This window comes from Chiloscyllium plagiosum, unplaced genomic scaffold, assembly GCF_037043375.1.
Source record: "Chiloscyllium plagiosum isolate Xiang-an unplaced genomic scaffold, Cpla_swu_hap1 HiC_scaffold_3, whole genome shotgun sequence".
NCBI lineage: Eukaryota > Metazoa > Chordata > Chondrichthyes > Orectolobiformes > Hemiscylliidae > Chiloscyllium > Chiloscyllium plagiosum.
In genome coordinates, this window is record NW_028270141.1 from 32661515 (window position 1) to 32687745 (window position 26231).

The 26231-nt window shown below is 39.9% G+C and overlaps 1 protein-coding gene across 4 annotated transcripts in view; it reads left to right on the forward strand.

Moving 5' to 3' along the window:
• The window catches only part of LOC122548600 (CUB and sushi domain-containing protein 1-like), a 2407075-nt gene that overhangs the window by 1126576 nt on the left and 1254268 nt on the right, over window positions 1-26231 (forward strand). For all 4 annotated transcript variants that reach the window (XM_087978377.1, XM_087978362.1, XM_087978369.1 and 1 more), the window contains exon 5: window positions 2521-2728. In XM_087978377.1, the coding sequence (XP_087834503.1) occupies window positions 2521-2728 (208 nt within the window). The remainder of the gene's footprint in view (window positions 1-2520; window positions 2729-26231) is intronic.

Consider the following 26231-nt stretch of genomic DNA (forward strand, 5'->3'; position numbering starts at 1 on the left):
TCTATCCACACTGACTATGCATCCCCTGACTCTAGGTCCCCCCGCGCAATGGACTGAATATCCTCCCTTACCAACAAGGCCACCCCACCCCCTCTGCCCGTCAGTCTGTCCTTACGATAGCACGTGTAGCCTTGAATATTCATTTCCCAGGTCCTGTCCACTTGAAGCCACGTCTCAGTTATCCCCACAATATCATATCTGCCAATTTCCAAAAGAGCCTGAAGCTCATCCATCTTATTTCTCATGCTTCGTGTATTCACGTATAGTATTTTTAATTTGTTACTGCTCTCACCTTTCCCATCAACCCCTATTTCACTCAACCGTACATCATGATCCCTTTCCGACTTTTCTGCCTCATTGGTACAGTTGTCTTTCTTGACTTCTCTTGTTCTAACTCTCCCTTCAATTTCCTTTTTAAACATCCAGTTTGTCCCCCCACTACTTAGTTTAAATGTAGCGGTGCTGCAGTAGAAAACCTGCCTGCCAGAATGCTGGTCCCTAACCTATTAAGGTCCAAACCGTCTCTCTTGTAGAATTTATGTTTACCACAAAATATACCCCAGTGATCCAAGAACTTAAATCCTTGCTTCCTGCACCAGTTCCCCAACCACACGTTCAAATGCACTATCTCCCTGTTTCTGGCCACAACAGCACAAGGAACTGGAAGCAAACCGGAGATAACCACCTTGGACATCCTGCTTTTCAGCCTTCTTCCTAGTTCTCCGAAGTCTCACTGTAGTATGTTCCTTCTCTTCTTCCCGACATCATTTGTGCCGACATGTACCACCACCTCTGTCTCTTCACCCTCGTCCTTGAGGATTTCCTGCACTCTGTCCGCAATGTCTTTCACCCTGGCACCAGGAAGGCAACGCACCATCCTTAAATCCCGTCTGCTGCCACAGAAACCCCGGTCAGTTCCTCTCACGATGGAGTCCCCTATTACCACGGCTCTGTGCGATGTCCGACTCTTCCGCTCTGCCTCTGTGCCAACTTCTGATTGACAGACCTGGCCACCTTGCGAACTGGCAGTGTCATCAGTCTCTACTGTTTCCAAAAGCTTCAACTTGTTCCTGACAGGTACTTCTCCCGAGGTCTCTTGCACCTGTCTCCTCTCTGCCTTCCTCATCGTCTGCTCTCTTCTGCTCTCTTCTGGTATGGTCGGTGTAATAACCTCACTGAAGGTCTTGTCCAGAAAGATCTCGTTCTCTCGGATGAGCCTAAGGTCCTCGAGTTCTTTCATCAGCGCTACAATATGCTCGGTCAATAGCTGAATGTGCACACACTTTCCACACATATACGAGCCAGACACACCAGAGCCGTTGACCTCCCACATCAAGCACGTAGCACACTGAACCAGCTGGGCAGTCATGTCTTCACCCTCTTCAACTGTGGTGTAATCACTTCACTCAAACTTCTTGTCAAAGATTCCTGAGCTGAAGCCTCACTCTTCGATCCAAACTTCCTTAGACCCTCTTTTTGTGGCAAGTCTGTGGACTCTTCATTTAGGATAGAGGAGGAGGGAGGGAGGGAGACCCTACTTTTTAGGACCTGGGGTCACCCACTCTAATAGCAATCACTTACCTTCCCGACCGGCTTTGCACTCCGCCTGAACTTCCGCCCAGCTCCCGCCGCTCTCTGCTGCGAAAAAGCTTGTCTCTGCTCTACTGTTAATATAATCATGTGGTTCTCATCTTGGCCTCAACTCCACCTTACTACCCACTCTCCATAACCCTTCAACCTATTACTAATTAAAGATCTACCTATTTCTTCTTTAAGCTTAGTCAATGTTCTGGCATCCACCTTAATCCGAGATAATGCATTCCACAGATTCATGACTCTTTGAAAGAAGTAATTCCTCCTCATCACCTTTTTAGATTTGACACCCATTCTCCTAAAATTAAAACTCAGTCTAACTTCTGACTTTATTCAGCATTTCCTGCTTACTTTGAAATTGCAATGCCGAAGTGAGAAAAGAGTCAAACCTAATGATGATGCCCAGAAAATCATTCAACCACTATTGACAGTTGCAACAATTCAATGATTCAAGGTTCACAGCAGTCCAGATCATATAATACTCACCTACATCAACAATTATTCTTTGTTAACAACATAAAGCGAATTGTTTGACTCAACTAGGTACCTGACCATATTATACCTGACAGCTAAATCCTCTGAAGTGTTACTCGAATTCGAATGTCATTGGCACTTCATCAATCCCAGGAGAAAATAAATACATTTGATTGTAAGACTGAGGAATTTAATGTTAGCTATGTTACAAAATTACATTGAAGCAGTCTATGCATTTTCTCTTTCTCTGACAATTGTTCGATAAAAATACTGACACATATAATTTATTTCAGAGTTCAGCGAAACTACAAGAAATTCTTAACCTTTTATCTAATTGTATGTTTTGTTGGGAATATGTATCCTGTGAAGTAACAAATTATTTCAATATTAAGTGCTAACTATGAGGCTTATGCAAACTCTGCTTTATCTGTTTATCCTGTCTATCTGTTGCAGCTGAAGGTGCATGTGGCGGGACATTGCGTGGTACCAGCGGAATGATTTCCAGTCCATACTTCCCGTCAGAATACAATAATAATGCTGACTGCACGTGGACTATCCTGGCCGAGCCTGGAGATACTATTGCACTCATCTTCTCTGATTTCCAACTTGAAGATGGATATGACATCCTCGAGATTAGCGGGACTGATGCACCAACAATATGGCAAGTACAGTGATTGTTGTTGTATTTTTTTTCAAAGGGCCAAGTAATTTATTTCATAACAGTGCACAGTGCAGTTCATTTGGGGTGATGTTTACTTAAAATAAGAATCCACCTTCGAAGTATTTTAAATATTTCCCACCAGATTGAATTGCAGATGGTTTTAGGCCTGTTGAAGATTGCAGATAAATTTATTTGAAGGCATGCATTGTTTTTAAAACATATGCAATGCAGTATTTATTAATTAATTTGATGTAGAAAATCAGTGAGTTAATCAGATTGATTCCTTTCTCCAGTTGTCATTGTGGTTTCAATCTTGCTAGTTGTTGTTGAATTCTGATTGTTGAGAACTGCATAAGCAGTGAAAACTCTTCCTTGTACGCTGACAGATCAAAGTTACAAAAGTTGTCACCAGTAAAATGTGGGCTATTCACCTTGAAAGTCCAATCATATCAATCCTTCAAACTTGGAATCTCCTGTTGCATCTTGTCAGGGACAGCAATCTGTGCCTAAAATCAATTGTTTACTTTTAAGGGTTGGCTGTTGTCACACTGCAAAATCCAAAGCTTTACAAAATCATGTGGATTTAAAATCAGTTTTCCACCTTTTGTATGATGGTGCTGCCGCAGAAGAAAGGCACTCCCACAATCTGTGCTGCAGATAAACTTCAGGTAAAGCTCTGGGCTAAAGCTAAGGTTGTGTTTTGTTATTCTGTGTGTCTTCACAAAGCTCTGTAAAAATAAACCGCCTTAAGGCTGGTTTACACTGGCATTACAGAAATCTGAAATGGAATCAATGCTCTTTCTTGTGTGAGTATATCTGTGATGTGTGATCTGAATTTTGTTGCTGAGTGAAATGAATGCTTGTTTATAATCACATTTTAAGATAATATTGCAGGAGATTGAAAGTACGTTATGGGGCAATCATGCAGATTTCAATTTTCCAGTTGGCCTCAATTAGAAATATTAATGAGAGTAATTGGGAAAATAATGCAGTGAAACCTTCCAACTACTCTTCAGAAAGTCAATTGAAGAGATGTTTTCAAACAGTGATCATTAAGCGGCACTTTGTTCACTGACAGCTCTTTTCATTGAAATTCTTGAAGCCAAGTAATTTGTTTAAATAATGCACGGCTTGTTTGTGCAGGTGTTTTTTTTTACGGAAATAATCTTGGAGGAGATTAATGTAATTATTTGCCACCTACATGATTTGCAGAGGATTTTGGGGGCCTGTTGAAGATTCCAGATAATTTTTTGCGTGCTTGCATACATTTGAAAATAAAATCTCCCGGAAAAAAATGGGCTGTTGATTTGTTAGGCCATGCGGAAAGTGGCTGTTGACATCTGTTCAACATTTTTAATAACAGAAGTGGCTCTATTTCGTGTGGCAGTCGGATGATCGCAACTGCTAAGCTTTTACATATATAGTCTGTTCTGACAATAGTTCCATTGTCATGCGATCTAGCATTATGAGAAAATCGCATAACAGCAGCATCATTTAAACCAATGCTACCGGAATCGCATTATAGCCAAGATAGGTAAGGAAAGTTCACATTCTACAAATAATGGTCTAATTTCTTCAATCACGTGTAGCCAATTGGAGTTGAAGAAATGCACGTTATAACAGAACTGACTGTAATCAGAAAGGTGGCAATGTTAACATCATTGTATGAAATAATGAGTGCCATGTTGCCTGTGAACTAACCTGGTTTACCTAATAAAACAAATCATGCTAATTAAAGAAATTTATTTTATTTACATCTAGAAGGTGAAACTTCTGGATAGGCTAAGCTTACTTTTCTGTTACTCTTGTGAAAGTGTTAAGCATGTTCCTGAACTTCATAACCGGACATCTCTTCATATTTCCATTTGGATTTTTTTTTTGTTAGGCTCTCCTTTTATAAAACGTGAATTAGGTGACATTTTTCAAAGCACTTTTGAAAGCGGCATGGAGACGTGAAGTTTAAAGATGGCTTCATGTTTAAGGATCAATATCTGTCAGAGGAAGGAATCAGGAGCTGGGTTCAATACCATGTTGCAAAACTGTCTCCAGCTCCACCTTGTAGGAGCAAATTAGTGCAGATGCTGGAATCTGTACTGAAAACAGCAGATGCTGGAGATTGCAGCAAATCAGGCAGTATCCATGAAGAGGGAGCAAGTTAACATTTTGATTCTAGATGACTCTTGCTCACAGCTGAAATGGAGTATGGAAGGGGCAGCACTTATACCATATTTGGGCGAGGGGGTGGGGTGGGGGGAGGTGTGCAATGGCAGTGGTGGCGTGTAGAGTCTGGCAGTTAGACACACCATTATTCTGCCATTCTCACATTCTGATCACTTAATTTGAACTATCAACATCTTTTCTCCACCAGCACTCTACACCTCACCATCGCCACACCTCCCGTCAACTATAGCATAAATGCTACCCCCTCCACACTTCATTCAGCTCTGATAAAAAGCCATCTAACTCAAAGCATTAGCTTGTTCTCTCTCCATGGATGTTGCCTGGCTTGCTGTGATCTCCAGCATTTGTTGTTTTCAGTCCATCTCCACCTTATCTTACAGCACAATCTGCATCTTAATAACTTTAGAGAAGGGACTGGTGCCAGATTAGTGACTAGTAGGGTGTGGAAATGATGAAGGAACATCATGGAAGTGGGCTTGTATCAGCAGCCATTGCTGTGGCTGCTATTTGTGTGAGGGGAGTTTGCCCCTGATTGTCATGTCTCCAGTGTTGCTAGGGCTCCTTGACGATGCACTCAGTTCAGCTCTTTTGTCCAAGTTTGAGCCAAAGATAATAATGAGGTCTGGAACTGAGTGGCGCTAAAGGAACCCAAACTTAATGATAGTAACCTCCTCAATCACTTGGCTGAAGAAATCCTGTGTAATATACTGAAGTCCTTTCAAAACTAAAGGAGAAACCACATCAATGCACAACCTAATTCTGGTGCTTATCTCTCATAGTTATTTGTGAATTGGTTTCCTTTAGTACCCGACCACCTAATTAATACAGGCAGTCACTCTCAATAATGGGATAACTCAAGTTGGAGTGAGGTGGAAACTCTATTTTGCCTTCAAAATGCAATCAATAGGGAGACTTGTGCTGTTTTTATTGTATGCAGGAGGCATATTGCGTGCATGGAGTGCACTACTTTCAGCAGCTCCGCAGTTGGCACACAAGGAGCTTACTGGGGAAACCAATTCTTAGCCGATTATGGCTTCCCAATGAGAGAAAAGGGTTGACGCCTCTGGAGTAAAATGGAACAAGGGTTTTCGAAAGTAGAGAGATGGAAGGAAGTTATTAAAGCTCAAAACACACAGGGGATTGCAGAAAAATGTTGCATGCATGAATGAAGTCCCAGTCTGTTTTTGATCTTTCTGAAATTCAGAATGACTGATCTCTAACTCTATGTGAGTGGAAATTTGTCTTTCAATTTTTCTCTTTCTGTCATTTATTTACTGAGGTGGAGCAATGATGAAAATAGGCCCACTCAGTACATGATTTTTTTTATCAGTTGAATATGCTCAGCCAGAGGCCCTATTGCTTTCGAGACTCAGAGACACGTTAGGAAGTCTCATGTGTTTCTAGATCAATAAGGTTACAAATGGGTTCAGTCTGTCCCTTTGCCTCCTCCTTCCTTTAACAAGGCCCACCCCTTTATCTTTTGTGGTGTTTTGTCTTCTCAGACTTACATGTAAACGTATTAATGATTGCTTTGTTAAATGCTAGGGTCTGGAAGTGGTCAGAAGAAATGGTCTATGTCGGGGGTGTTATTTCAGTTGAGTCGTTTAAGCTGTTGCTAGTGATAGGTAAAAGGCAGATTTTGTTTGTGACATGAAATTGTTATGTGAAAAAGAAAATGAAGGATTGATTATATGCCACAGTGTGATTGTTTCTTGTCCTTTCAGTTATTTGTCTTTTGTGATTGTGTTCTACAGTTGCTAATATTTCTACAGGCATCTGTTTACTTGTTGGATAGATAATTCAGGTAACCAGGGAACGTGAATAGGCCATGTATCTGTACAGAGCCTCACTTTACACTGAATTGTCTATCCCAGCATCATGGCTTTCCCAGATATTGGGAATTCAAATAACTGAGACATATATTTTGTGTGAGCCGTGAGTTAGTTATTCAAAAGGCTGCAGGTTTGGAAACGATGGCAGGTGCACGTTTAAAGCAACAGAGGTTATTTCAGTGTGCCCACCCATCGCAGACAGTTTGCAATTTTTAAAAGGACAAGCAATGGAAGAGGTGGGAAACCCAGTTGCCAGTATTACTGGCCCCAAACTCCAAAAAGAGTTTGTTCAGGCACCTGTCTAGTGTAGAATGGAATTTTAAAACTGTATTTTGTTTAAATTGAACAATTTGATCCACTTAGCGCTCAGCTATTAGGTGAATTGAGTGGCCAAATAAAATATCTATTTGTCATTGTGATTTGATTGCAATACCTACCTTTGCCTGTGTGAATGCTAGACATTCATATTTTCTCCCAGGTCTTTCTCACTCATGTTAATAAGAGAGCTGGAAACGCACAGTAGGTCACACAGCATCCGTGGAGCAGGAAAATCAATGTTTCGGGCAAAAGCTCAAATGAATGGCTTTTGCCCGAAATGTTGATTCGCCTGCTCCTCAATGCTGCCTGACCCCCTGCTGTGCTTTTCCAGCACCACACTCTCGACTTTGATTTCCAGCATCTGCAGTCCTCGCTCTCTCTAAATTGCAGAGCTGCAGAGTCCCTTCAGTAGTGTAGCAACAGGCTCCAATATGGCTGCTGCCTGCTTTTGCTGCTGGTACCAGGCAGGAAGCTCCTGCCTTTCACTGATCTTACATCCCAGTCATTTAGCTTATCAAAAGTTTGCAATAGTGTCACGAACGTGATGTAACCAAAGCCTGGGGTTCGTACCAGGAATTTATCCCACCACAATGATATGACACATGGTGCTTGCTTGAACCTCCTTCCGTGTGGTTATTACGGGTCTTGTGGTGCTTTACTTCACTGAAATATTAATAAAATTAGCAGCAGCTACTTGGTTTTACTGCTTTCTTTACAAATAAAACATATTGACGAAGTTTTGATCATACATGGTGATTTCAAAATCACTGATTTGGAGGGACCATATCACTTGGATGTGGTTAATAAACTGATTTGTAGCAATGTCAGGGGGTTTAAATTAAAACTGACAAAGCATAACATTTGAGAGGATGGTTTTATGGACATTAAATCAGAGGAACCTATAATACTATTTTCCTATTGACCATAGTATAAGGTGGATTGGTGGATTTCTTTATAATGTTAAATGTCTGAAACATTTCTAACAGACCTGATGGAATAAGTATCACAGAGGATGTACAGAACAATATGGAACAAATTAAGAAATCCACTTTATCAGACATGATAGGTAGTGTTCTTGTGTGTAAATTAGGCCTTTCACATACAAATAGAGGACCAAGATGTCATCTAAGTGTCCTTCAAAAAATATTTTCTCCATAAAACTGCTAGAAAGTTGTAGTTCAAAAATCAAATGTTTATATAACATATCAGTCTGCTATGTCTCTGATAACCTTTAAAACAAGCTATCCACCTATTTTCATTATTTGTCTTGATTTAGACAGAACATGGTTGATCCATTTTACCAAAGCATTTTATGGATCCGCTCACAGAAGAGTTTGATTTGCTCCTGATAAAGAAACGAAAGACACTTGTCCAACATGATAAATGGAGGTTAAGTATCCAGTTTTAATCTGGTTCTGTGAGGAAGGGGTGGGTGTTTGCGAAGATGGGTCCAAATGCTGTCTTTTAAATTTTAATGCCTGGACCTCAAACAGCAGGAAAGTTTCAGCTATACAGCAGACAGGGGGTGTAATGTAAACTGCAGACCAAAATCTAACAAGTAGATCATTGTAATCAAGCCTGCCGAGCAGGGTGGTGCTGTTGTCTGGCACATTGACCTCTACATTGCAGAGGCTGAGCGCCAGCTCTCGGACATCTCCTCCCACCTCTCCCAGACTGTGACCTCACCATTGATCACCATACTATTGTGTCCACACAGTCACTAATTTAATTTCATCTGGTGATCTCCTGCCACTGCCTCCACGATCATAGTCTCCCAACCCCTCGCAGCACACTTCTATCTCCTTCCCAAAATCTACAAACAGTTCGACCCAGACAAACGCATTATTTGTTCCCCCCAGAATGCATTTGTTCCTCCTCAACATGAGTTTTTCGCTTCTTATCCCATTCCCTTCTCACTTACATCTGCAATTCTTCTGATGCCATCCAGCGGTTTCGGAATTTCCAGTATGCAGGCTCCAGCCTCCTCTTTACCATGGACCAGCAATCCCTTTTCAGGTCTATCCCCCATCAGGATGGTTTCTGGGCTCTCTGCTTCTTCCTGGAAAATAGACCTGGAAATTCCCATCCACCACCAGCCTCCTCCGCCTGGCTGCGCTCATCCTCACTTTGAACAACTTCACCTTTAACTCCTCCCACCTTCTTCAGGTCTAAGGTGTGGCTATGGGTACCTGCATAAGCCCTTGTTATGCCTGTCGCTTTGTGAGATATTTGGAACATTCCTTATTTCAAACTTACTTGGGTCCCTCCCCACGACTCTTCCTCTGTAAACATCGATGACATCATCTGGGGTCCTTCCCTCTCTCGTCCGCAATTGGAAAAGTTTATCAACTTTGCATCCAATTTCTACTCTGCTCTCCCCTTCACCTGGTCCACGTCTGACTCCTCCCTTCCTTAACCTCAGTTTCCGTTTCTGGGTATAGGCTGGCCACCAACATCCACTACAAATCCACTGAGTTGCACAGTTCCCTGCACTGTACATCATACCTTACTTCCTGTAAAGACTGTTCCAACCTTCTAGTTTCTCTGTTGCATCTGTTCTGATGCTGTAAGGCATACGCTTCTACAAGGGAATATCTGAAATGTCCACCTTTCTCCTCAACCAAGGATTCCCTACCACCGTGGTTGACAGGACTCTCAGCTGTGTCCAATCCATCCCCTGTACTTTGGCCCTCATGCCTTCTCTTTCCTCCCACAGCAACAATAGGGTCCCCAATCCTCACTTACCACCCCATGAGCATCCATGTTTCCATGAGCCACTGTTTTCACCATCTCCAGTGGATGCAATCAACTGACACACATTCCCCATCCGCTTGCTTGGCAGTCTTCTGCAGGATTGGTTCCCTCTCTGGTCCACTCCTTCTTTAGTCACAACGTGTCCTCACAGCCTCATGGCATCTTCTCCTTCAATCGCAGAGTATGTAACACCTGCCTGTTAGCTTGCTCCCTCCTCACCAACCAAGGCCCCAAACACACCTTCCAGATGAAGCAGCACCTCAACAACTTCAATCTAGTTTCTTGTATTTACTGCTCACAATGTGCTCTCCTTTACACTGGGGAGACAAAATGCAAACTGGGCGACTGCTTTAAATTCAAGTTCTCTTTCTCTCTCAGGATGTGACACAAGAGGATCTATGTTGTGTATTTGTCTGTTAAAAGCTTGCACATCCTTGACTGAAGGTTTCTTTCACTTTGGAAGAATGCAGTCAAGGACATTTGTGCAACATTTCTGTCATTATCAGCTCATTTACCAAGATGAACAAGCTGACCCCTGCAATATGATGAGTGCAAACCTCGAATTGTTCTCATGCAATGTCGCATCTGCCTTTGAAAATAAATGTAATAGCCAGATTTCTTCAATTTTGGCAACAACAGCAAAGATACATGGTGAAATAAACAGGGGAGACTGATAAATGGAGCTTGTTGGCCTCTGTTTGAAGATCCCGTCTCTGAGGTCCTTCTATTGAACATAAAAGCACCTGAAGTGGTTTCTATGTAATGATGATGGAACATCTTCCTCTATCTATCAGGCAGCTAAAAGCGAGATAGCAATTTATCATTTTGTTCCATGTTACCTCCTTTGATGCTTTAACTTTTGTGAAAAACAGTCAATGAATAGTTGATCCGATCCTTAATGATGGATAGTGCAACTAGTGACCCAGAGCAATGACCTGTAACTGAGCATTTTTCTGAACACTTACAAGTTGTCTGGTAATGGTTGTAGCACTACTGGAGTTGATTGTATAGTTCCCATCTCTATGAACTGAAATTAGGAAAAAGTGGTTATCCAACCAATTGGATATCAAATTCTCTTCAACAATTTCTTTACAGATTGAAGATAGTAAAGGAAATACAGACATTCTCTCAGTTTTGTTCATAATGTATCCTGTCCAGATGTTGATTCACCTGATAATTAAGTGACACTGAACATAAGGCAACTGTTTCTGATTTAAGTATGAGTCAATGTCAGGTTTCGATTAAATTTAAAAAAAAATATTTTCTGGATAATTGTGGCAGCGAGACCTATTTGACAAGTTACTTTACAGTTGAGCATCATGAAAATAGAATAATTATGGATATAGAGCCACTGACCAAGGCACATTTTGACTGTCAGTAAATATAATGTAATTTGGATTGGACTTGAAAAGTTACTTTGGAAATTTTCCATTTTCACTGTTCCTATTGTGCGTAAATAATTAATCCATCCTTCAATTCTAAGCAGAGGAAATGTTTTCTATTCTTTAATAGCATTGCATGACTTTTGTCACCATATAATTCAACCATTCCTGACTAGTTATAACCACGACCTTTGAAAATTCTAATCAGAATATTTATTTCTTTGAGTTAGTTAAAGCTGTCACAGAATCTTTATTCAGTCTGATAGTTCGAAAGCTGCATTTGCCAGATTTATGGAAGAAAATGAAGTTCTAATGTAGCTGTATAAAATTCCTTTGTCACGCCATTTTAGACAGTCATTTGTAAACAAGTAAATTTGCTTTCACCTGGTACCATTAGAATTCTTGTAACTGCCGATCGCACTTCCCAGCCATTTTTTGAAATGTCATCAATTAATTAATGCTACAAGATAGAAAGGTCCCATGAATAACAAAATGATAAATAACTAGATAATTTTTACTGGTACTGTCTGTTGGGGGATGATTGTTGCCAAGGACTTCACCTGATGAAGGAGCAGCGCTCTGAAAGCTTGGGATTTTAAATAAAACCACACAATACCAGGTTACAGTCCAACAGGTTTATTTGGAAGCATGAGCTTTCGGAGCCCTGCTCTTTCATCAGGAGCAGTACTCCAAAAGCTAGTGCTTCCACATAAAACTGTTGGACTATACCTGATGTTGTGTGATTTTTACGTTTGTCAATCCCAGTCCAACATCGACACCTCCACATCATTGTTACCTCAGACACTGAAACCACTCTGCTATGAAGAGTATCAGGAAAAGCTAGGACTTCTGTTGAATTTCTTTGCTTAAAGATATTGAGCTAGATTTTCCCCTCCTGACGCTGAGCAAATCACCCCCTGCCCACTGCTCCTTGGGAGGCTGGAACATGAGAAGTGTAAGGCTGCAACTTCAAAGTTACTCGGCCATTCCTATCAAATAGGAGAAAGTGACGACTGCAGATGCTGGAGATCAGAGCTGAAAATGTGTTGCTGGAAAAGCGCAGCAGGTCAGGCAGCATCCAAGGAGCAGGAGAATCGACGTTTTGGGCATGATCCCTTCCTCAGGAATGAGGAGAGTGTGCCAAGCAGGCTAAGATAAAAGGTAGGGAGGAGTAACTTGGGGGAGGGGCGTTGGAAATGCGATAGGTGGAAGGAAGTTAAGGTGAGGGTGATAGGCCGGAGTGGGGATGGGGGCGGAGAGGTCAGGAAGAAGATTGCAGATTAGGAAGGTGGTGCTGAGTTCGAGGGTTGGGACTGACACAAGGTGGGGGGAGGGGAAATGAGGAAACTGGAGAAATCTGAGTTCATCCCTTGTGGTTGGAGGGTTCCTAGGCAGAAGATGAGGCGCTTTTCCTCCAGCCGTCGTGTTGCTATGGTCTGGTGATGGAGGAGTCCAAGGACCTGCATGTCCTTGGTGGAGTGGGAGGGGGAGTTGAAGTGTTAAGCCACGGGGTGTATGGGTTGGTTGGTCCGGGTGTCCCAGAGGTGATCTCTGAAACGTTCCGCAAGTAGGCGGCCTGTCTCCCCAATATAGAGGAGGCTACATCGGGTGCAGCAGATGCAGTAAATGATGTGTATGGAGGTGCAGGTGAAATTGAAATAAGTAATTTGAATTTCTGCTGCAAGTTTAAATTTCTTTTCCCAAGGTGTTTACCGAGAGTCAGATGAGTTCCGAAAGGCTGTGGGAACCCAGGCAGGTAAGCTGGTTTGCGAAAGTCTGCTGCAAAGTCAGGAACCGTTTGACAAGTAATTTGAAAAGCTCTTGTTATAGTTTTCTCGCAGTCTTTTGTGTTAGGTTTTTATAGCACTGAAGCCAACTCGTGATGATATCATGGTATTGTACATCACAAAACATAAATAGCACAGTATGGGCAGAGTTGCAACACACTGGAATGAATGTGAGTCTTGAAAGCACATGAACAGACAAATAATATAGATTAGTCCTTCCTTCATGGTAACAATAAATTAGAGCTAAGTTAAAAAAAAGCTTTCACCCTTGCTTCATTCTTCCAGTTTGTCAATATGACTTAGGAGCTATATCGTAGGAATGTTCATCTTTACAGCAAGCCACATTAAAAAACTAGGCTACAGTCAGGAGTAATGCAGTCAGTAGGTGAATCCACATGTAGACTGCTGAGTTATTTCTTCTGCATGTACAAGCTTGACCAATAGATTACACGCAGCTTCACATTTGAATCTTCCTTACTAATGACCATATTCGGGTCAAGTTGAACATCTCTATCATTGCAAGTGTAAGAAAGTCTAAAGCAAGAAGATACCTTATTATCAATTATGCCCAGAAATTTACAGGAAGTCTTAATCTGCGTCGTGAACAGTCAGTATGACCAACCATGGGATAATGAATCTGATCGATTTCTTTAAATGGGGCTGAAATCAACAAAGACAAGACAAAGAAAAAGATGGCTGCATAGAAATAGCAGCACAAGAAGAATAACGAGGTACTACATCAGAATCTGAAGCTCCTTTGAGTTTGAGGAAAGGTATCACAAGGGTTTGCAGGGACTCTGAGCTGCAGTACCTCAGGGAATCTTATAAAACACACTTGAAGAAAAGCAACTTAAAATTGTGATTATTTCAGACTTGTGTACAAATCACAAGACATAACAGTCCTCTTTACATCTCTTTGTCTTGTCAAAATAACTTTATAGGCGTGGAAAACTATTTTGAAGAAAGCTAAACATGTTGCAATTTTGTAAAAGTACCAAAATCTCATGTGAGTTCTCTGATTTTTTGAAATGGGTACTGCAACAGTGGGAAATGTTTCAAATCCTATTTCGTAATTCTCAGGGGAACATCCAGCCCAACCTCTGCAATAATGCACCTCTCACATATTAGAGTGATGTAAGTATGAAAGGTAGCTCGCTGAGCTTGAAGGCTTGTTTTTAGACATTTTGTCACCATACTAGGTAACATTATCAGTGAAGTGCTGGTGGTATGTCCCCCCTCCTTATTTGTGGTCTTGGCTTCTTAAGTGATATGTCTTAGATATTTCTTAGAGTGAAATGTCAGCCTACATTGTCACTTAGGACTTTCAGACTCAGTGGTAAGTGTATTACCGTTGCCTGAAGCCAGAAAATAAATAGACATATACTTTGTTAAATAGTAATTTGGAGAATCACATAACAACACATTGTGTGACCATTAGTAATATTGCATTGTACAATCTCAACAGAATGCAGATATTACTCTTGCCATAATTAGTGGATGTCAATTGAACTAATTTGTGTGATGTTCTTCAATAAGCTATTTTCACAGAAGATTTACCCACTTAAAATGTCTGAAATAAAATGCAAACTTCAGAATACTATGCAAGTGTAATAAATCCAACAGAATTATATAAATTGAATGCAGAGATCACAATTTTTGTTAAGTATTACCAGTTTACATAATTGTTTATGCTTCATAGAAGCAACTTTTTGTTTAACAGGACAGTGTTTAAAATAATGGGCTCACACCTTTGCATAAGTAAAAGTGATGTGGAATAGTTAATGTAGAAGTAAAGAAGTAAGTTTTGAAACAACAAACATAATCAGTATAATTCGATGATATGTTTTCAGTACCTTGTGAGAAATAATGAAAATTGGTAGCACCAAAGTCAATATTAATTTTTGTGTGTTGTAATAATGTAGCTGTGTGATCTAGACTAACAGATGGTTAAGATTATACTGTTAAATTTCTACAGGTCAAAGCTAATTGAGCATAATGTCAATTTTAAATTAGTTAATTAAGTTTTATCTAATTATTTTTGTAGCAAATTATGGCTCCATTGGAAACAACATGTCTGATTTAAATTGATATTATTCAGGTAAGAATGGGATGTTGAAACAATGCAAAATTGTCTTAACTCTCAATGATAAGAAATGGAATGCCACTCATACCTAGTGTGGTGCAACAATGCCACCTACTGGTGGCATGCAGAAAGGTCACATGACAAGAATCTCAGAATTGATAGGTCACAGCAAGTCATCTGATAATTGCTTATAGATGGTATTACCGGGACCAGTATACTATAAATGAGACCAGTTTTAGTAACTCTTTGATATTTGCTCATGTGGATTGTTTTGTCACATGTACAAGTACCTAATGTGGCAGGTACGAATACGTTGGAGGACAGCTTGCGCTCCTGGGGTGGGGAGATTGGAACTGGTAACAGCACATGACATAGTAATGTGGTGCCCTGAACCCCACTGGCCTACCACATCCATTGGAATTAAGTTCTGGGCAGAAAGATTCAGAATCAACCTTCCCATCCCAACTGAAGTCCTTTAATGGCCACTTGAAGACCAGTTAAGGGTATCAGTCCAATGCTGTAAGGTGTTATGATATGCAATATCTCATTGGTAAATCTATGTGTTCATTTCATAAACTGGGCCTGGGTCCCTAAATCAATGGCAATCAGTGCTTGACCAAGGAACTGTCTATAGGACAGGAGTGCCTGCTGTGAGCCAGAGCCCTGCATTTGCTTCTGACTTCCCTTCCCCCTTCTCCCCACAGCACCAATGCCCTACTCCCACAAATCCCTTCACTTGCACTTCTGTGATCCTCAATGTTCTTCTGGGAGAAGCCATGACCTTCTCAATGATGCTAATGAATGCGAGAGCTGCTCTGGTTGACCAATAGCTTCAGAGTCCAAAGGTTGCACTTCCAGGTGAAGTTCCCGTGGTGACCTTGTGAATGCTAGATTGCCATTAGATTCAGTCCTAAGAGGTCAGCATGAGTTTCTCACTGGCTTACATTATGGAGCCTATGCATGTTATGTCTGCCTTTCTGTGGGTCAGGTCTTTGTTCTAGTGCACTTAAGCCATATCCCTCATCTCTTTCTCTGACACTTTGATGACGATCTCAGAGTTGTTTCCTTCAGCAACTTTTGTTTCATTATTCCATACTTTCCTTCCTTTCACATGGTCCTGACTCTTCCCATCTTTTCCTCAATTTATCTATTTCTATTTCTTGGAATAAGTTATTGAACAATATCTTCGAGACGCCCATTGATCCCACAGCTAACTTGACTACAGTTTTTTCCACTCCACTTCCTATTTTGTAGGAGAAAGTGAGGATTACAGATGCTGGAGATCAGAGTCAAGAGTGTTGTGCTGGAAAAGCACAGTAGGTCAGGCAACATCTGAGGAGCAGGAAAATAAGCCTAATTCCTGATGAAGGGCTAATGCCCGAAACTTCAATTCTCCTGCTCCTCAGATGCTGCCTGAACTGCTGTGCTTTTCCAGCACCACAATTCCTATTTTGTGTTCATTTTGATGACGTGGTCTCCTCCAAAAAGGCAGGTGAAATGATTGTTTTGCAGAACCTCTTTGTTTAGTTCCCAGACAGGACTGAGAGTTTCTTGATAACCTGTATTTTAATTCCCAGCTCCACTTCCCATCTTACCTCATTGTAATTGGCCTTTTGCAGTGTTCAACACAAATTCGAGGAGCAGCACTTCATGTTTTGATTAAACACATAAAAAGAATTTGAACTCAAAATTGTTTTCAATAATTTTGGATCATTCTCTCTGCTCCCACTCTATTTGTCCCTCCCTGTACTTTTGAAAATTATTTTGTTTTTGCACAGCAGCTATTGGTAATGAATATATTCTTTCTATTTATGCATTATTTCTGTCTGTCTTTTCTTTTCTATTCCTGTCCCATTATGTGACAGACAGATCACAAGTTTTAAAATGAATTTCCCCTTCTCTTCTCACCACCTGTCCACAAACAGATTGAGATTTTTTTTCTTTTTTCTTTTTTAAACAGTGGCGGCAGTTTGCTCCACTCCCATTTTCTTATAGAATCTGATTCGGTAAAGACCACAACGTACTTGTGTTGTATTAAAGTAGGATTTATTTTAATACACTCTTAGATACAGGTGTGAGGTTAATCATTGCTACATCGGCAGACTATCAAACAAATAAGGAGAAATTGAGTTCAAAAAGATAGAAATCATTTAATTATTAGCAAGTTAAGGACAAAACAACCAAGGGTTACTCATATAGAAATGTCACTACTGTAGCGATTGTAATAAGGTCAGCCAGGTGGACCTCATGGAATATGAATTACCTGACTGGAGCTGTTTATCTGGTTCAATCAGGGAGTCCTGGCTGACAGGTAAGAACAAGAGTGTCAAACTCCTGTTCATTCTAAGAGCTGGCTCTGAGGGAGCTGTTTCAGTGTTCATGTGTAAGTAAAGGGTGACTTGGTGACAGGATACCAGTTTCAGTGGAGTTATTTCATTTACTTTTAAGACAGAGTTCAAGAGTCCAAAGTTAGAATTTGAGTACGCATTAGTTGTCTGGTTTGCTCCAGAATTATAGGTAAAAATCTCTTCTCTTGAACATTTTTTCACTGTTTTTCTGAGGCATATTGCTGAAATATAACATCTGCTTCATTGGTTTGTTGAAAGAAAATTGATTCCTTACAGAGAGCACAAATATATGTTGTTGACCGCATTTTGCAGGCTCACTGCATCTCCTCTGTAACCAGGATTTCAGGGTTTTGACATTGTTTGTAGTTGCTATTTTGAAGTTTGTATGGTTAAAAAGTGGTTTAGTTCAGTTCTTTCGCAGTCATGCAACCAAGTTTCCTTATGGAGGACACAGGGACTGGAAAGTGATGCAACCAGTTACCATCAAGACAAAATCTTGCATTGCAGGTAAACAATTGTCCATGGCTCACGCCAAAAATTTAAATGGAAAATCATTAGCACATCTCTTTACACAAAAAGTATAACTTGTAATTCTGTTGTGTTGAGTTTTTTTTAAAAATGGAGCATTTGATAATACAATAGTCAGCATTACAATCCTATCAGAAGGTATAATCAACGAGGCAAAGTGAGGACTGCAGATGCTGGAGATCAGACTTGAAGAGTGTGGTGCTTGAAAAGCACAGCCAGTCAGGCAGCATCAGAGGAACAGGAGAATTGATGTATAAGCCCTTCATCAGGAATTCCCAAAATGTCGATTCTCCTGCTCCTTGGATGCTGCCTAAGTGGCTGTGCTTTCCCAGCACCACACTCTTCAACCCAACGGAAGATATGTGAAACATTAATTTTTTTTTCACTTCAGACAAGCTTCTGGAATGTTACTTCTTTGACTATTCAAATGGCTTTAGTATTCTTTATTGGCTGGTTAATATGTTCTTTATCGGTTACTAAATGCATGTGTGTATTTTTAATCCATTGGTAACACATCACCATCCTCTTTGACTTTGTATTTTCTTTCCTTTTGTTGTTTCATTTCTCCTGGTTCCACCGTATCTCAAACCTCCCCTTTAGCTTTCTTCCAGTACTCTCCTTTCTGACCTGTACTTGCTTAAAAGCTATTACGTTTCTTCCTTGCTTCAATTTTGCGAAATGCCATTTACCTGAACTGTTAACTTATTTCTCTCTCTTTCCCCTCAGTTGTTGCCTGGCATTCTGAGTATTTCCAATGTTTTCTCTTTTCCATTGAAGGATTTCAGCATCGGCAGTATTTTGCTTTTGCCTCACTTTGTTTTATTTCCCAGTGAAAGCTGTCCCAATGTTGCAACATTAGTTTTGAATGTTCTTTGGAGAAAGGAGTTGCAAGGTTGGAAGGAGCACATAAAACTGAAATGATCATAAGTCACATTGACTTAGCTTAAAGAATACTGGTAACTTGTCCCATTTAGACTCACTGGGAAGCATGGCAGATGGGAAGTGAGATGTGCCATGTGAATGATAGATAATGAATTCACGAGCCTGCACATTTTAGTTGATACTTTATTCTTAAATCCAAATAGTTCAGTAACTGTAAGTTTACGGTGCAGTTACGGTGCTTTTATTCAGTATCACTGAACGCAACAAATGCTATCTTATTGGCTTAGTTGTGTCCTTCAAAATGTCATGTAAGCACATCTGCTGGCATTTGAATGCTGTATCATGCAATCTGTGATATTGAGAAATGTTGAAGACAGTTGAACGCTTAGTCTGGATTTAATCTTGATTGCCTAGATATTAACTGGCACTTGAGCAATGTAAAGAAAGGGGGATCTGCCAAGAAGGTTTTGAATGTGCCTTCAGAACCCCTCAGGTTTACTTGATGCAAATCTCTCATGTTCTCCTGTTGCAATCTCCTTGTTTTACACTAAGTTTATAGCACGATGATTAAATCTTAGAGCAAAATCTGGAGCATGAAGTGCACATTGATATCATTAAGTATCAAACAGGTTCAAAAGAGGCTACACACGTATATGCTTGCATTCTAAGTACAAAATTGAGCATTTTCATTGCAGTATACCATTGCTGCTGTTGAACTGTGATGTCTCCACTTAGCCATGTTCACTTACTTCTTTAATATGTCATCTAAGGTATCCAAATAGTTGTTCCCCAAAAAAAGGACAAGTTATTTTACCCTTCAGGGCACAGATACTGTTGAGACCCTTAACTTCGGTATGTAGCCTTGTTGATCACGTAATATTTGTTGTCATTTTCTTTTAGCCTTTGTGCGTTAACTTGGCATGTGAGTAAAATCTATTCAATTGTCTTTTGTTTTTAAAATAACAGCAAGCATTGCATTTTCTGCTCACTTTGTTTTTGCTTGAAAACTGTCAATGTTCTTTGAAAATAATTGAAGTATTTATGTGTGCAGTGCCACACTGGGTTTGATGTTGAGTTAGATAACCCTGCAAGCTGCTATTGACAATTGAAATATATACAGCAAAACATAAAAGTGGAACCTGCTTTTTAAAACTGCTGCTCCTAATAAAACTGTTAACTTGCCTCATAAATCTAATACAGTGATAAAATGTTTATTTACTCACAAAATGGTTAGAATGTGGAACTCAGTACCAACAGAAGCAATTGAAACAAGCAGCATGTATTCCTTCAGTAAGGAAGCTGGCATATGTGAGGATAAGGAGTCAGAAGAAAGGCTGAAATGTTGATGAGGCAACATGTTACATCCAAATCCCAAGCAAGGTTCCCCGATTTGTTTTGCTTCTAAATGAGATACCCCAAACTGAAAGAGGAGGGCTGTGCATTGGGGTGGCACAGTGGCTCAGTGGTTAGCACTGCTGCCTCACAGCGCCAGAGACCCGGGTTCAATTCTTGCCTTGGGTGACCGTCTGTGTGGAATTTGTATGTTCTCCCTGTGTCTGTGTGGGTTTCCTCCAGGTGTTCTGGTTTCCTCCCACAGTCCAAAGATATGCAACTCAGGTTAATTGGCCATGTTAGGTGTATTAATTGGGGGTAAATATAGGGTTGGGGAATGGGTCTGGGTGGGTTACTCTTTGGAGGGTTGGTGTTGACTTGTTGAGCTGAAGGACCTGTTTCCACACTGTAGGGATTCTAATTCTAACTAACTCTCCTTCACTCACCCATCCCCTTGAGTGATTAATCCTTTCCCTTATGGATACCTTTTTCCCAGATGAACTGGAGCTTGCATCAACAAAGTGTGAGTTTAGTCATTAATAAATGCGAAAATAATTGGTGATGTACCATCCCTACACACAGATTATAAATAAGAGGTGGCTCCAAAAAGAAAAAAAAAGTTTCAAAATCCGAGATATATGGATCAGTCTCTGAATTATTCACAATGTGTGTATTGTTAAAATTATGTCCATTGCAGTGACAAAGTTAAAAATTACACAACATCAGGTTATAGCACCAATGAAACATGGTGTTGTGTGATTTTTAACTTTGTTCATCCCAGTCCAACACCGACACCTCCACATCGTGACAGACAAAGGCAGTGCCGATTTTGTTATTTGAACACTCAATTTCCAGTTTTGCAGGTTGGTTGAAATTCTTTCAACTAATTCCTTTTTAAATTATATTACATTCATTTCTAAATTATATTTTACGTCTCCCAGCTCTGAAATTGTGTGAGTTTAACTCCTTAACAGATATGTCTAACAGTTGTACTTTTATCAGCAATCACATCTAGTGCCTCCTACACCAGAACAGAAACTCACAAGCTGTGTTGGGAGCATTAGTTTTACAAGGTACAGCCAGGTCGGAATTAAAAAAGATAAGTTGCTACTTAACCAAATTGCTCAAATCCTTTATAAAGATATTGCGAATTTTTTAGAAAGCCTTTGATATGGTCCCTTATACTAGGCTGGTAGTAAAATCTTGAGCTGACGCAGTCCTGGATACAAAGGTGCATAGCAAACGAGGAGTGTGCAAGGTTGTATGTCAGACTTGGAAGGAAGTGATGTACTGCAGGGGAATCTGTGCTTTGATGCCTGTTAAACTTTCAGTTGGAAACTTGTTTAATTTACAGCCAGAACTTAGAAGGTGCACCAAGTATTTCAAACTGCTATTTTTTTGGGCTGGTGACTGCCAAACCCAATTTGGTACTATCAATGTGAAGTCTTTACAATTGCATGGAAATGTAAGATGCAAACTTTACAATGAGGTGAATAAATTAAGCACTTGGAAATTTTGATAGGAGCTTGGGTGCAGTAGCAGGCTAGGCAAAAGTGAGGACTGCAGAGGGCTTTCAATGATGACACAATGCAAAGAAATAATTAATTATGCAAATAGCACATTGGGAGTTGGTCTAACCAGGCAAGTGGCGTAAAACCTACAGAGGTTTGTTTCTAGGATTCCAAATACAGGTTCGTTCATCTTGCTTTAAAAGTTGCATTCACATAATGGAGACTGTCAGAGGAAAGTTTTAAGAATCATGTAGAACTCTAATAAGAAGTTAAAAATCACACAACACCAGGTTATATAGTCCAACAGGTTTCAGTGCTCCGAAAGCTAGTGCTTCCAATTAAACCTGTTGGACTATAACCTGGTGTTGTGTGATTTTTAACTTTGTACACCCCAGTCCAACACCAGCATCTCCAAATCATGACAAATGAGAAGAGTTGAGAGAAAAGTTGTAAATTTGTCTTATGGAGTTTAAAGAGAAGGAGGTTGGATCCTCCAAAGTCCATAATAAATTAAATGATGCAGTTAAGATCACCAGACTTGATATCAAGGTCAGGCATGACTTTAGGATAATAGGATATCAGTTTAACTAAAGGGATGTATATTGTACAAAACTATGTTGAAGGAAAATAAATTACTTAAAAGGTGACTCAAGAAGTTTGGCAGAAATGGTAATGGATGGTTTTGCAGGAACATGAACAGAGTACTTAAAAGGATGAGCTGCAAATGAGCCAGATGACCTTTCGCCATTTTTGACTTCCTCTTATGTTTTTGAAATGTTATCCAAGTTGAGTGGCAGACTGCCAAACTTCAGCATGAGTGAGAAGCTGAATGAAGAACAGCCGCACAAAAACAACTCCTGTTGCCTTTGAATTGCTGCTGCATTACACTAAAAAGATAGAACACAGTGCAGTCAATTTTACTGTGTTTCAGATAGAAGAAGGATAACACTGAGAATTAGACAATGATTTTACATAGACACCTCGAAAAAAATAAAACTCAGTCCAATCCCACATATTCCTTTTAATATTATTAAACATTTATATTACTGATTATTGGAAGTGGCTTTGTAAAATGCAATGGCTCATATTGTGCTGAGTGAATGGTGAAGAGAAGTGACTGGAATTGGAAATCTACATTCATATGCTTTAAGCCTTCACTTCATTGTGTACTCAGTTTTAATACTGTTGCCAGCTTTGTACCTTTAACAGTTGGCCACAGACCATCCCTGGTGATAAGTGAAAAGATGCCTTTAAAACTGAAACCACACCACATTGCATTGCTGTGCAAATGATAGGTGGCTCTTCCACAATTGGACAGAAGCCAGTAAAGAACCAGCATGCGCTGATCATATTCACACCAAGCAAGAATGTGTTATCACTGCATCTGGGGATAAGAGCATTGATTGGTTCATAATACACTGTTCCACTCTTGGTACCAAAGGAAGCTTGGCAGCACAGAACTGAGATACCCATGTTTCAGGTTGAAAAATCAGGACCTTTCTATTCAAGGGGTGAATGGCTGGGTTTAAATAGTCAGCTTTTATTGCTACTTTCTGCCTAGTTTAGCTTCAGAACTCCAAGCACTTCCAGCTGTGCTTATTCCTTAATTTCCAAAGCATCTGCTCATCAGTCATTCTTTCACCTTTTCTAAAGGCAATCAAAACAAAATTATTGCCACTGCTGAGTCAAAAATGAATGAATTCCTTCACTTTGCGGCATGCAATGCTGAGATGTGAATAGACTGTTGTGTTTGAGAGCTTACTCAGTGTGACATTGGGATAGAGACTTGAGGAAACACTTACGAAGTGTTTGTTGATATTGGCTTCCCTTTCTGCATTGTAATACTGAGAACTAGTCTAGCGTGTGATTCCTATAGCTTCCCAGATTAAAAAGTGAAGTAGTTTTGTGTTTGGATTACTGCAATCAGAGTGGGGTGTTAACTTCATTTTAAACCAGGGTCAGATTTGGTTGAGGGATGAGTAGGACTGGGGGAGATAGTCACGATAAATAAAAGAATTGTTCTGACTTTTGCAGCGTAAGTCTGGGTAGGACGGGGACGAACAGCATAGGACCTTGAAGATGTAAGATTTTCCTCATTGTTACTGAGACGTTTTTGATTATAGCATTGTATATTGTACCTTATTGTTCTCATGTAATAAATTGCATCTTGCTTAAGACAAAAAGCTGTTTCTCATTAGACTATCAAGTGGCTTTCCTCTACCATACAAGACTATTCAGGGTCCATTAATTCCTATTAGTAAAGAGGATGATGTCAACAAATCTACCAATGGAAGTTACACCAGAATGAACTGGAGCGAGGGTCCACCATACAATAATTATTAATGAGTTTCCACTTTTTGTAACTCTCAGTTTCACACATCTTGGAACCAATGTAAATTAAACAGGAATTAACAAGTGGAGTGATTGTGGCATCGTAATAATGTGAGTAGACTGGTAATCGAGAGAATCAGGTTCACATTCTGAGGGGATGACTTCAAAACCTAGCAAACTGGTGAAATTGAAATTTAGTTAATAAAAACAAAACAATTAATTAGTCTGAAATTGACAGCTAGTCCCAGTCATAGTGAGCATGAAACGATCAGCTTGTTGTGAAACCACATCTGGTTCATTAATGCTGTAAGGGAAGGAAATCTGCCATCTTTATTTGGCTGAGATTTCATGTGTTTCTGAATCCACACTAGTGTGGTTGGCTGTCAACTTCACTCTGAAAGGGCCATTCAATTCGAGCAGTCCAATCGCAAATCACTTTGACTCAGTGGAATGAATGCTGTCATTGAGCCACTTTTTTATGGATAGGAAAGGCTTAATTTAAAGCTGTCAGATTTGGTTAGATTACACCTCATTTATGGGTCGAATAAGGTTTTAATTAATGTGCATTCTGCGTATAAGTACTAATTTCAGAGTAACAGCCCCGGCTACACCAGTGTAATATTTGTATTTTTTAATGTCATCTCTGCATTTTTATTATCAAATCAGAATCCTGGGTGGCCTATGGACATATCAAACTTACAATTCCCATGTGTACTTTTAAAGAGGGCTGCTCTTGCCAAACAAATGATGGTAGCTGTAATTTCACTGGCTCTTTGAAGAGAAAGTGAGAGAAATACTGGAAAGGTACACCTGTCGGTATTAATGAAGCTGCAAAGGAGAAAATGCCCCACACACTGACCTGCAATCCCCTTGGAACAAGAAGGTTAGAAAAGAAAGCAGAAGTCCAATTTGCATTTCCCTCTTTCAAGAATGCACAGAATAAATATCAAAAGCAAGCATCAACCCTGATCTGTATGTGTTAGTGACCTACTGTCATTGTGTATGACCTAGTTTGTTTTAAAGATACAACTTTGAGAACAGTCATTAAACTAAACCCTCCAAAGCTAACTGCTGCCAGCCAACCACTGTTGAATGAAAACAGGACAAATTTCAATCAATCTTCAAAGCCATATATGTCAAAATCAACTCTTCAACCACCAGTGTCAAAGCTACTGCTGGCAACTCTGTAATGGCTACAATGTTCTTCCATTTCCTCATCATGAATGACTCATAGCATCAGCCATATTTGTTTTTCATTTTTATCTTTTTGAGAGTCACTTCTCATTTCCAATCCGTGTGTACGTGAATTGCATTATTATTTATTGTCATGTTTACCTAACTAATAAACTTGTACTGTTGTTAACTCAAGAAAGTTAAATTGGATGCTTTTAAAGCATAAGTTCATTGGCCTGGGGGAAAAAGACATTGGTAATGATGGTACCTTTTGTAAATTAACCTCATTGTGACCAACTGAGGGGCGGGTGAACAGAGAATGAAAGTCAGTTCAACTCCCTTTACCTGGGAGCTTGACAATTTAGAGTGTCCCATCTGAAACTCTAATAATTTGGGGAATCTTGCTCAAGATGTGTTTGTAACAGTATAAAACTGTCATTGTGAGGTGAGATGAAATAGATTTGCATTCCTGAACCCATGTCAGTCTGGAAGACTGTAAAGTAATGAATAAAGAGATAATATGAGCTTAATTAGAAGAGTGCAAGGGGCTAGGGGGTGAGAATGAGTTTGATAGATAGGCATGCTTCACATTTTGTGTTTTTCATTTCAGACTTCAAGTATCAACAAAATTCTCCTTTCTCTATTCCAAAAATGAGATATATTTACAAGCAATCTAAATACTCTTCTGTATTATTAATGCACATCCAGTTTCTGGTGACATGAGCTCCTTATTTGCAATTGAAAAGCCTTTTACAATACTAGGCTGAGAATGGACTTGTAATTCAGTAATACATAAGAAGCTGCCTTTGTTTACAGAGAGACCCATTGCTGTTCTGTTTAGTCCTTTCTGCCTGTGCTCAGCATAATATAATAAATTAATGTGTTACATTTACATCAAACAAGATCAAAATAACCTTTGTTTGGCCAGGTTTGTGGGTTTCTTCTCTATTACAACACTTAAAATGCAGGTTTTTTTCAATAATTTGCAGATAATGAAGCTCGACTAATGTGGAAGTTGAATATTTATTTTGACATCACTTAAAGCAAATCAGCTCATTTGA